The 12121-nt window shown below is 43.9% G+C and overlaps 1 protein-coding gene across 2 annotated transcripts in view; it reads left to right on the top strand.

Annotated features, from left to right (window-relative positions):
* Positions 1–12121, top strand: part of scube3 (signal peptide, CUB domain, EGF-like 3) — a 116138-nt gene that overhangs the window by 44419 nt on the left and 59598 nt on the right. For both annotated transcript variants that reach the window (XM_072656547.1, XM_072656546.1), the window contains exons 3-4: positions 639–764; positions 11178–11312. In XM_072656547.1, coding sequence (XP_072512648.1) covers positions 639–764; positions 11178–11312 — 261 coding nt within the window. The remainder of the gene's footprint in view (positions 1–638; positions 765–11177; positions 11313–12121) is intronic.

Genomic DNA, 12121 nt, shown 5'->3' on the forward strand with positions numbered 1-12121 from the left:
GGTACCAAATGGTGGTGACGCTGTTCTAAACTGCTAGTTGGTGGAAATGTTGGTACTAAATGGTGCTATATGTTTGCAATACTGGGAATAGATTGATTCTAGATGGTTGTGATGCTGTTCTAAATGACTAATTGGTGGAATTACTGGTACTAACCTGGTACTAAATGGTGATAATGCTGGTCTAAAACAGTATAGTTACTAAATGGTGGTAATAATAGTGGTAATAAACTGGCACGTAATGGAGGCTATGCTGCTCTACACTACTAATGGTGGAAGTACTGGTAATAAAGTACTAAATGGTGATAGTATTGGTACTAGACTGGTAATACATAGTGGATATGCTGTTTTAAAATACTAAATGGTGGAAATACTGGTACTAAACATGTACTAAATGGTGAGTCTGTTCTAAACTACTATAACTGCAAATACTGGTAATACTGGTAACACTAATGTAGTGCTACTGGTAATAAATCAATACGGTGGTACTAAATGGTGTGGATTTTCTTCTAAACTACTAGATGGTGGTAAGACTGGTACTAAACTGGTACTAGATGGTGGTAACGGCATTAATTTGACCATGTAAGAAGACTTCAACTGAACCAGATCACTCATGCCTTGTCTTCTCTCTCTCTTTACAGACATTGACGAGTGTGCAAGCGATTATACTGGAGGATGCGTCCATGAGTGCATCAACATACCAGGGAACTACCGATGCACGTGCTACGACGGCTTCCGCCTAGCCCACGATGGCCACAACTGCCTGGGTTAGTTTGTATATATGTGTGTGTGTGTGTGTGTGTGTGTTCTCTGTGCACCCTGTCTACAGAGGATAAACAAATAAAGGCCGTGTGGATACTTACCGTACCTGGAAAGCATGTGTTCTCTAACAGTAAACAGTCAAGTTCTCCTGAAGGCACTAATACGTTCTTAGTGGAACCGGAATGTTGTCCCTTCATCCTGAGTCCGTGTCAGGGGCAGATGTACTGTACGGTTAACCTCTATTAATAAGGGGCTAACTCCGCCCAGCTAGGCTAGGCTAGATGAGCACAATTCTGCTCCCCCACAATGATCTGGGTCCAGTGGCTCCTGTCTGCCAAGGGCTGGGATATATACAGTATTAGCAGCAAGTGCCTCATCTGTTAAACATGGTGGTGGGAGTGTTCGGAAATCTGTATGGGAGATGTTTCCACATCTCCAAAGTTTTTCGTCTTTTGGAGTTTAAAGCATGCCCTGCTGCCCACGAACCAAATGATCCCAAACACAATGATTCAATGATGTGAATGAGGCCTGGACTGTTCAATGCAGCGGTCAGTCCATTTTTCTAAGAACATCAGACGCCCTTCGCTTGTGTCTCTTTGTGGGCTTCTTCAACAGCTCTACATGCTTGAGTTGTCTTCTCACAGTGGAAGGATGGACAGATCTGAGGTGAGTGAGTGGAGCTTGATTTCCTTCCTTATTTCTCTCAAAATTTCTCCTTATTTCTTCAGAGGTCTTGTGGAGTCTGTTTGGAGGTGTTTGGAGGTGTGAGGGGGATCTACTCAACATTAGGCTCGTTAGAAATACATGGACTGGAAGCCAAAACAGCCATGGTTCTAAAACTGGTCTTAAACCGGGAACCCTCTGATTCTTCACAGTTTGATTAGTTTAATCCATTCAAAAAAGTCACCCAGGCTCTTCGTTTATAACGAGATGTTCCTGAGAAGATCAGGAATAAGGGAATCCACTTGCACGAGGACAGCAGGACACCATGCAACCCCTGCAAGACCTGGTCGGCCACCAAAACATGCCCCTTCAAATGAAGAGGACTTGAATCTTTCATCTTTCATTGAGAGAAAGAAGGAAATCAAGCTCCACTCACCCACCTCGGATCTGTCCATCCTTCCACTGTGAGAAGACAACTCAAGCATTTGGAGCTGTTGAAGAAGCCCACAAAGAGACACAAGCGAAGGGCGTCTGATGTTCTTAGAAAAATGGACTGACCGCTGCATTGAACAGTCCAGGCCTCATTCACATCATTGAATCATTGTGTTTGGGATCATTTGGTTCGTGGGCAGCAGGTTATGCTTTAAACACCGAAAGACGGAAAACTTTGGAGATGTTGAAACATCTCCCATACAGATTTCCGAACACTCCCACCACCATGTTTAACAGGTGAGGCGGTAAGCTTTGGATTCTGGGCAGGAGGTGTGGAAAGTGAGTGCAGGGAGACTGAAAGTGAGTCTCCTGGACGTTCGAGACACTCAAACACCTAATATTGGGTTCAGGTGTTGAGGCTTCTGTGGAAAGGTCTGTAAACAGATGTTTTAACTGTTGGACCTGGAAATGCAGTAAAACGAGGCCGCTGTTGCAGTAATCTGTTGTTTATTTACATTTTGACAGTAATTTTGTTAAAGTAACACAGTTGATTCGTGTAGACGCTCCAGGTGTGCAGGTGGAGGCTTGCCGTGCCACCCGAAGAACACCCCGCCACTTTAAAAGCTCCCTGATCTTTATCAGCTTGTTCTTAGGCACACAACGTAATCTAATATTCACCTGAAAAGGGTGCAAAGTGCTCTCTCCCGCTATCTCTCGCCCCATCTCCCTCTCTCTCTCCGCGATACACACTCACTCCCTCACATAATGCTTTGTTCCAATTCATTTAGCCCCATTGGGCCTGGTGTGGATCATTTGAAAGGCTGTATGGATGGGTTGTTACGATGCAGGCAGGTGTGTAATTGGCTGTCTCTGGATCCCCCCGGCCCACCTACGGCCTCCTTTGATATCAGCGAGTTGTGTGTTGGTTGTCCCGTCATGCTCTGGCTGTGCTTACTCTTACAGTCGGAGCGTTTCTGTTCTTCACATTTGAACTGCTGGCCACGGCTCAGAGTAAACAAGCCGATTCCGAATAAACAAGCTGATCATTTAGCGCTGTTCCCTCCTCCGCCACTTTCTCTTTCTCTCGCTTCTCTCCTCAAGCTTTACATGAACTTTTACCTGCTTTTTGGACAGATTATCCCCACGGTCTCCCAGGCAGACTTTATTGATTTACTTTAAAATTTTCCCAAAAAATAACCAAGTTTTATCATTTAATAAATCCTTACTGTTCTAAGAATGCTCAAAATATATCCGTAATATTTACAGGAGAATGTAAAAAATGTAAAAGTCAACGTACAGATTTGAAATTAATTAATAATTTATTTAATTATTAATCTTTTTTCAGATTATAGTCATTTTGGAGCATTTCTATTGGTCCATTCGTCATGACATTTTGAGTATGTCGGGTTCATATGGTCACATGGTGTTTTCTTCACAATTGACTCCAAACTTTTGAATAGTAACGTACATCAGAAACCAAGGTTAATCTCTTTCTTTAAAGCCCACGTTGTAAATCTCATTTCCAGCATCTCATTGCCAGTTTAGTACCAACTTAGAACCAGTATCGGTGTCCTTTAGTCCCACAGCGATACTGGCTTAGTACCGGCTAAGTACTGTGCGCCACATTCAGCACAATTTACAAAAATGAGATGCAGATCAGATTATTGGCCGGGGTTGGTGTTGGTTGACCCATAATCCAAATCTTTTCTTTTCTAACATTTTAACATATTCTACGAAGAAAACTGATGGAAAATAAGACAAAAAGCAACAAACAGCTACGAACTTTCTACGTTAATCAGAAACTGATACTCATATCTGACAATTATCTCTGTCTCTCTTTGTGTATATATATAAAAATCACTGATGTCTGTTTAATTTTAGACCATATTAAATTATATATTAAAAATAAAGAAGAATGAAATCGGACCGCTTCATTTTGTGATTATGTAGGACTTTAACAGGGTCTTGTTAAGCGATATCATAAAGAATCTGATTCTGATAAAACCACATCTGAAGTACTGTTTGATGATGTACAGTACAGGAATGCAATAGAGCAAAGTTAAAGCATCCAGATATACAAGCCAACAAGCCAACCCCTCTTATTAAAAATGTGATTGAGCAGAACTTGGTTTCATTTGGTTCCATGAAGAAGAGATGTATGTCTGAAGAACCTTCTAAAGGTTTAAAGAAGTGAAGGTAACGGTCCTTTACCAATTTCTCTGACAAAAGGGTTCTTTGTGGAGCTAAAAGAGGAAAGAGGTTCCTCTCAGGCATCGTTTGAAGGACCCATCTATATTTATAAGAGTGCATTTGAAATACCAGCTGCCCTTAATTTAACGTTAATATGATCGTTAATGAAAGTGATGAACGTTAGATTAACCCACATTAACGTTTAGATACGTCGGTTTTCCTCTCCTGTAAACTTACCGTTTCTGAGATGATGCTTCAGGTCTGAGAGTTAATTTGTGATTTATAAAGATAAAAGTCCCGGCCAGGTTTAAATTGAGCTTGTGTGAAGCTCTGGCCGTCCCGAGCTGAAACCAGGCTAAAAATAAAAGACCCCGCTGACTCCTCGTTTCCATGGGCCTTTTTTTCGGTGGAAAGAGGAAAAGAGAAAAATCCTTTAATCTTGTCAGGAAAGACTTTATTCTGTTTGTTTGGATTCGGCTTTACCCGTGCCCTTCCCTGGAGCTGGTTTAAAAAAAAGAACTAGTTTCTCTTTTTAAGGGTGAAGCTTTGGATTAGTGTTGAGGAAGCTAAGCCTAGGTCAGCTCTGGTGGGGGGTTCTGTCTCCTGTGGAGCCTGCTTGCCTCTTTCCTCAGCAGAAGCAGTTGAAAGCCAGGTTGAAGCCAGTGAAATGTTTATTCTTGTCATTATTTCTGCTTGCCTTCCTAGCAGAGGTGCTCGGCTAAATATTTGTGGACCTTCGCCTCGTTTGCAGGCGTGCCGAAGGCCGTGTAGGCTCTAAAAGCCTGTAAATTAAAAGCACAAACACACTAATGAGAGGCCTCGACTCCTGTGCCTGAGCTGTGAGGGGTGGGATCCGGATGGGGATGGACGTTTTGCGCTGGTCCGAGGGTCGCTTTGGCAGACCTTTAAACAGTTTTGGACAACACCTCCCAGTTTTTAACGCCACTCAGCTGTGGGATCTGAAAAGGAACAAATGTGTTATTTGAGTGTATTTATTTTTATATTTATTGCTATATTTTTTCCTATTAATTTCCTATAATTTCGATATAATTTCATTTGGTCAGATCTCAACTTTCATATCTGATCATCAACCCCGGCCAATAATCTGATCTACATCTCATATTTTTGTCAATTGTGCTGAATGTGGTGAAACCGTGATAGCTGGTACTAATCTAGTACCTCTGTGGAACTAAAAGACACAGATAAAGGTTCTAAGTTGCACAATGCTGGTGTTATTCCAAACGAGGAATTTGTGGAAATACTGGTCCTAAACTGGTACTAAATGGTGGTGATGTTCTGAACTAGTATAATTACTAAATGGCAGAAATGCTGGTAATAAAGTGGTACTAAATGATGAGTAATTAGTGGAAATACTGGAACTAAACTGGTTTTAAACTGGTCTTAATTAGTGGCAATGCTGTTCTAAACTAGTATAGTTGCTAAATACTGGAAAAAACTGGTACTACACTGGTCCTAAATGGTGGTGTTGCTGTTATAAACTACTAATTTGTGGCAATTCTGGTACTAAACTGTTTATAATCTGGGATTAAATGGTGACTATGAGGTTCTAACCCAGTATAGTTACTAAATGGTAGAAATACTGGTATTAAACCGGTACTAAATGGTGGTGATGCTGTTCTGAACTAGTATAGTTGCTAAATGGTGGAAATACTGGTACTAAACTGGTACTAAACAAGTAATTAGTGAAAATACTGGTACTAAACTGGTGGTAATTAGTGGCAACACTGTTCTAAACTAGTATAGTTGCTAAATAGTGGAAATACTAGTACTACACTGGTACTAAACAAGTAATTCGTGAAAATACTGGTACTAAACTGGTGGTAATTAGTGGCAATGCTGTTCTAAACTTGAATGGTTGCTAAATGGTGAAAATACTGGTACTAAACGAGTACTAAATGGTGGTAATGCTTTTCTGAACTAGTATAGTTGCTAAATGGTGGAAATACTGGTACTAAACTGGTACTAAACAAGTAATTAGTGAAAATACTGGTACTAAACTGGTGGTAATTAGTGGCAACGCTGTTCTAAACTTGTATGGTTGCTAAATGGTGAAAATACTGGTACTAAACAAGTACTAAATGGTGGTGTTGCTGTTATAAACTACTAATTTGTGGCAATTCTGGTACTAAACTGGTATTAATCTGGTATTAAATGGTGAATATGAGGTTCTAACCCAGTATAGTTACTAAATGGTAGAAATACTGGTATTAAACCGGTACTAAATGGTGGTGATGCTGTTCTTAACTAGTATAGTTGCTAAATGCTGGTAATACTGGTGATTAACTGGTATCTAACTGGTCCTGCATGGTGGCGATGCTATTCTGACAGACTGGTGATTTGAGCTGCTGTAATACTTTTCATTGTATTGAAAAGTACCAGTATTGTATCGTCACTGTAGGCTTGATGTTCCACAACACACAGAGATCGCACCAAAAACCCCAACACAATGTTTCACTGTCCAAATACTTCTGGACAGCATGGTGGAACCGCAGCGTAATGGACTGGAATGTACGTCTGTTTACTTATTTACTCCGATGAAGCAATTCAATTCCTCAGGCTCTGCGTCATGAACTCTCAGACCCCTCTGGGTGCATGAACCCCAGTTTGGAAACGAGGCGTAAACTGAGGAACCGGACAGAGACGTCTGTGTTACATCGACATGCAGATCAGACGCTAGCAGCCGGCGCTTACGCAACTCCACCTGACCTCTGTCCAGACCTCTGATCCCTGCCCTTGATGGCTGCTGATCAGGGCTTTTTTATACTTGAAGATCAGACTGGTTAAAAAACCGAGGCCTCAATCCTCAATAAATAGATCAAATATATTATTTAATAACAATTACAATAAGCATTTAGCATATCTCAGCATTACGCCTCAGTAGCAGTAAATATATATATATATATATATATATATACGTGTAAAGGTAAGGATTGCATGTACGGGAGTAGATGTAGCTTTTACTGTGCGCTTTACTTTTGTACGCTAGGGTATAACTGTTGTCTTGAAAGTGCTAGCGCCCCCTACAGGATATGGCTGGTCAATAAAAAGGCTAATCGAACTCAACTCGAATCCAACTGGAAGCACAAAGCTGTATGTTTACAGGTTTTTTTTATCTATATTATCTATATTAAATTATATATAATTATATATGAAATTATTTAATTATATATTAAATTATATATTAAAAAAGGCCGTCTACTAAAAACCGCCACTTTGTCCTCAGTACCAATCTGGACACCGGCTTACTTGGGGTTTGTTTGGGGGTATTTCCTGATGAGGTCGCCGGTCTTCCGTTTACCTTTAGGGAACTTTGCTGACTCTCTTGTCCAGAGCGACTTACAAGGTCCCTCGTATTACGGAGATGGGCCAATGTAGTGTTGGGAGTCTTGCCCAAGGACTCTTATTGGTGTCAGCCAGACCGAGAATTGAGAATTGGTGTGGTAGCTCACTGTCCCTGCCAGTGTCTAACATGTACCGTTAGCTTCCCACGTAGCTACTGTGTTTCATGCTTAGCCCAGGCTACGATACGTACTCTACGCTCTAGCAATAAGAGGTTTATGAGCATGAGCAGAACACCAATCAGACTGGCTCAACCAATCAGAGTCTAGAACCCCGTTTTAACCATTATTCTAATGGTTTTTCCCTGTCTGCTCTTTCCGCAGGGGGGTTTAGAGCGAGGCCTGTATTGCGAGAGTGAGAGTCGTGCCGTTTTCCAGCTCCTTTTAACTTGATTAAGCCACTTTTTTTCCTTCGTCCTCTCTGGAGATTTTTTAAAAAACTTTAAGTGCAAATAACATGAGCGGCCCGTCCGCGCCGTCCGCGCCTTGCCAGAATCCCTTTCCTTTTCAAAATATTTGCTTTGGACGCCGGCCCCCTCCATCAGACAGCGCAGGCCGCTGCAGGAGCGGAGTGACGAGGATGCATGATCCACCACGGCAACGGCTCATTTAGGAGTGTGCGAAAGAGAGAGAGGGGAGGGGGGGTGTTGGGTTGGGGAGGGGGGAGCGAGGCCCCGTCGAGACTCTTCTTGGCCTGTCTGTATATGTGCTAATGCCCGTGCTCGCGTTTAACGGTCAGTCGTTAAGTCGTTGATCTCCGCACATGTTGACTGTTCCAGCCGGGGTCGTTTTCATTGATTGCTTTTATCTGTTTACGAGGAAACGGAACGACCCTTTTACCCTAAACGGGTTCCGGCAGGGGTCCTCAGATATGTATCTTACATTATTCCCACTGGATCCCAGCTCCGTAGGTGGCCCATACGGTACCACGCTGGACACTTACTGGTTTGTTTGGGGGTATTTCCTGATGAGGTCGCCAGTCTTCCAATGTGTAATGGGTACCGTTAGCGTGGTACCTTTCCACGTAGCAACTGTGTTTCATGCTTAGCCCAGGCTACGATACGTACAGCGCTAGTACAGCGTATAACAGGTCTATGAGCATGAGCATGTGTGCAGCATGGGACCTCAAGTAGGTATCTTACTGGTCCTCATACCGAATTTCCACTGGATCCAAGGTCCGTAGAAGAGACCAGGCAGAAGTTCAGAACTACACCATTTGGGCAAAAGTATTGGGACACCTGCTTGTTCATTGTTTCTTCTGAAATCAAGGGCATTAAAAAAAAGCTGATGCTGGAGTAGCTGTCTCTACTGTCCAGGGAAGAAGAAGACTTTCTACTAGATTTTTAAGGAGCGTTGCTATGAGGATTTGATTGCATTCAGCGACAAGAGACGGAGGATCAGAAGAGGATTGGAAGATCACCATACCATCCCAGAAGTAATGGATGTAGCACCACCAATCATTTCAGAGACCCATAGTTCTCCCACTGCGACGGTGTCATGGAGGCCCCGCCCACCTCACAGCTTGCAGGACTTGAAGGATCTGCTCATCTTGGTGCCAGAGTACCACGGCAGGACGCCTTCAGAGGTCTTGTGGAGTCCATGCCTCAATCAGGCAGGTCTTGTGGGATGGCGTTCCCTTTTCCGGTATGCAGTGTGGTCAGTACCTACCAAAAGCCCTCCAAGGAAGGACAACCGGATGAATCTGCGACAGGGTCATGAAGGCCCTGCCCACCTCACATCTTACAGGGCTTGAAGGATCTGCTCTTCTTGGTGCCGGAGTACCACGGCAGGATGGCTTCAGAAGTCTTGTGAACTCCATGGCTCAAAGGGTCTGAGCTGTTTTGGTGGCACAAGGGGGGACCTGCTGAGTATTAGGCAGGTGATTAAAATGCAATGCTTGATCGGACTGCCGGTGGAGTGGCAGCGTTGGATGAGTGAAGATGAGCGGTGGTGATTGAGGCTTCTAGGGGGAAAGCGGAGGTTTGAGGCCATGCTGAGAAAGCTCGGAATAGGAAACCCTATCCTGCACGCTTCCCAGACTGGACAAATAGACAGCAAATTCGTTCCGCATGACAGCTTATTAAGAGCGAGCTTGTGTGTACATAGCCTCTTATTGACGGTATGAGACTACCACAGGGATTGGGTTGCAGCATCACCCTCAGCTACGGAGGCGCGCCACTCTGGGACGACATTCACGCAGAGCATTCCAGAACAAGGGAACATGTCAATGCCTTTGCATAATTAGGACCATTTGCCACTGATATTTATGTGTGTATGTTCATGTGTTTGGTGGGTTTATCTGCTGTAGCGATTTGTTGAGAGAAGCCAGCGAGCAATAAAGAGGCTGAGTGATCTCCCACTCCAGTATTTGTCTTGCTGTCGTTCTCAGATTCGTGTTTAGAGTATTTGAATGATTCCCGTTCTCCCGAGACTCGTTTATTCGGTGCAAATGGAGATGATGAGTGAGGCTAATGCCGCAGAAATCCCAATAAAAATGTCTGTCTCCACACTTTGGCCAGCGCAGCGGGGCTTGCTTGCTTGCAGGGAGAGGGCGAAGGGAAGAAAGCTCAGGAGACGCTCCGGAGTCAGCTGTCTTCGGGGCTGTTGCAACGTCTGTTCGGAGCTGAGCGTCATGCCAGAAGCTTCCAAGAATGCCTTTAACTTTCGGCACTTTGGTCTAAAGTCAAGAACAGCCCTGAGGGGGGCTCAAATCGGGGGACTGCAGACCGATTCTCGGTAACGCCACAGACATCCATGGCCTGAAATACCAGACAGGACAATTGTCCTTGGTGGCCTCTGGGTGGGTAGAGGCCATGATCCTCCCCCAGCCACCTTAACTCTGCTCAATGGTAGCGCAATGCTACTGTGGGGGGGGGGGGGGGGCTTTATACCCCATGGTGCCAATAGGTTCATAGTAATATGCTCCAGAATATAAACCCAACTGCATCCATTCCATCCGATTTTATTATGATTAAATGTGAAAACATTAAAAAAAATAACATTGATAATAATAGCAATCTGCCCCTCAAACAGAAGCTGTCCAATTCAGCCATCATAAAAAATCAACTGTTAGGTCCTGAACAACTCCGATATCATCAAGGTTGAACTTCTTGACTTGAGGACCCCAAAGTAAGGAAACTTCATGGCCGAATGGGACCCAAGCCAAAAGATTTGACGTATCAGGCAGCGAGGGAACAGTCCGGTCTTTAAGGTAGTTAAGTGTTCTCCTCCAAGCGTGTTGAGCCGCCAATTGACGCTACGTCCAAACATCCCCTGAATTTGTAACATCTGCACCTTTCAAATGCACCTGATCGCACGTGACTGACATCTGAAGGTAGGAGGCCTTTTTTAAAGGGCTGAGAAACTCGTCTTTTTGTTTTTTTGGATTGGTGTGGTCAGTTTTATTGCGTGAAACTGACCAGCGGACACTCAGGAAATCACTAAGGACTCACCCACCCTTCATTCTTCATTCAGTCGACATCAGAGAGAGAGAGAGAGGTAACATGGTCCATACAGCTGCTAATGTTGATCAAGTCGTGTTATACCCAAGTGCCATCAACCCTCTGAAGCCTAGGTTTATTATTCAGGTATTAATCCTCATGCAGAAGCTGCAGGGAATTGCTTTGGTAACCTTTTGATTGAACATATCTTGCGGGATCCCACTGGGCTCTATTTTAGGGCCTATTTAACTGTTGTTAATTACGACGCAGGAGGCGCCTACAACCCCATCCTCAATTAATCTCCTTCTCTTTCTCTCTTTCTCTGCTTTTTCAGACGTGGACGAGTGTTCGGAAGGCAATGGAGGCTGCCAGCAGGTGTGTGTGAACATGATGGGGAGTTACGAGTGTCGCTGCAAAGAGGGCTTCTTCCTGTCCGATAACCAACACACCTGCATCCAGCGGCCCAAAGGTGAGTGGCCACACCCAGCCTCCTTCACTGCTGTCGTGTTTGGTTCATCTACATGGTGGATGGTCCTTTGTAGTACCAGACGGACGGATTCCCCTCCCCTGTTGGACCTTATGTGACCCTTTGGGTTTCCCATGATGCTTCAGTGTCTGAGCATCTTGTTTCAAATGAAAGGTTTGAGTTGCTGGTGTTCATGTGAATAGCGTTCCTCCAGAATGTCCTGGTGTTTCTCCAGAATGTCCTGATGTTTCTCCAGAATGTCTTAGTGTTTGTCCAGAATGTCCTGATGTTTCTCCAGAATGTCCTGGTATGTCTCCAGAATGTCTTAGTGTTTCTCCAGAATGTCCTGATGTTTCTCCAGAATGTCTTAGTGTTTCTCCAGAATGTCCTGGTGTGTCTCCAGAATGTCTTAGTGTTTGTCCAGAATGTCCTGGTGTGTCTCCAGAATGTCTTAGTGTTTCTCCAGAATGTCTTAGTGTTTGTCCAGAATGTCCTGGTGTGTCTCCAGAATGTCTTAGTGTTTCTCCAGAATGTCTTAGTGTTTGTCCAGAATGTCCTGGTGTGTCTCCAGAATGTCTTCGTGTTTCTCCAGAATGTCCTGGTATGTCTCCAGAATGTCCTGGTGTGTCTCCAGAATGTCTTAGTGTTTCTCCAGAATGTCCTGGTGTGTCTCTAGAATGTCCTGGTGTGTCTCCAGAATGTCTTAGTGTTTCTCCAGAATGTCCTGGTGTGTCTCCAGAATATCCTGGTGTGTCTCCAGAATGTCTTAGTGTTTCTCCAGAATGTCCTGGTGTGTCTCCAGAATGTCTTAG

The sequence above is a fragment of the Salminus brasiliensis genome, chromosome 14 (assembly GCF_030463535.1).
Source record: "Salminus brasiliensis chromosome 14, fSalBra1.hap2, whole genome shotgun sequence".
Taxonomy (NCBI): Eukaryota; Metazoa; Chordata; class Actinopteri; order Characiformes; family Bryconidae; genus Salminus; species Salminus brasiliensis.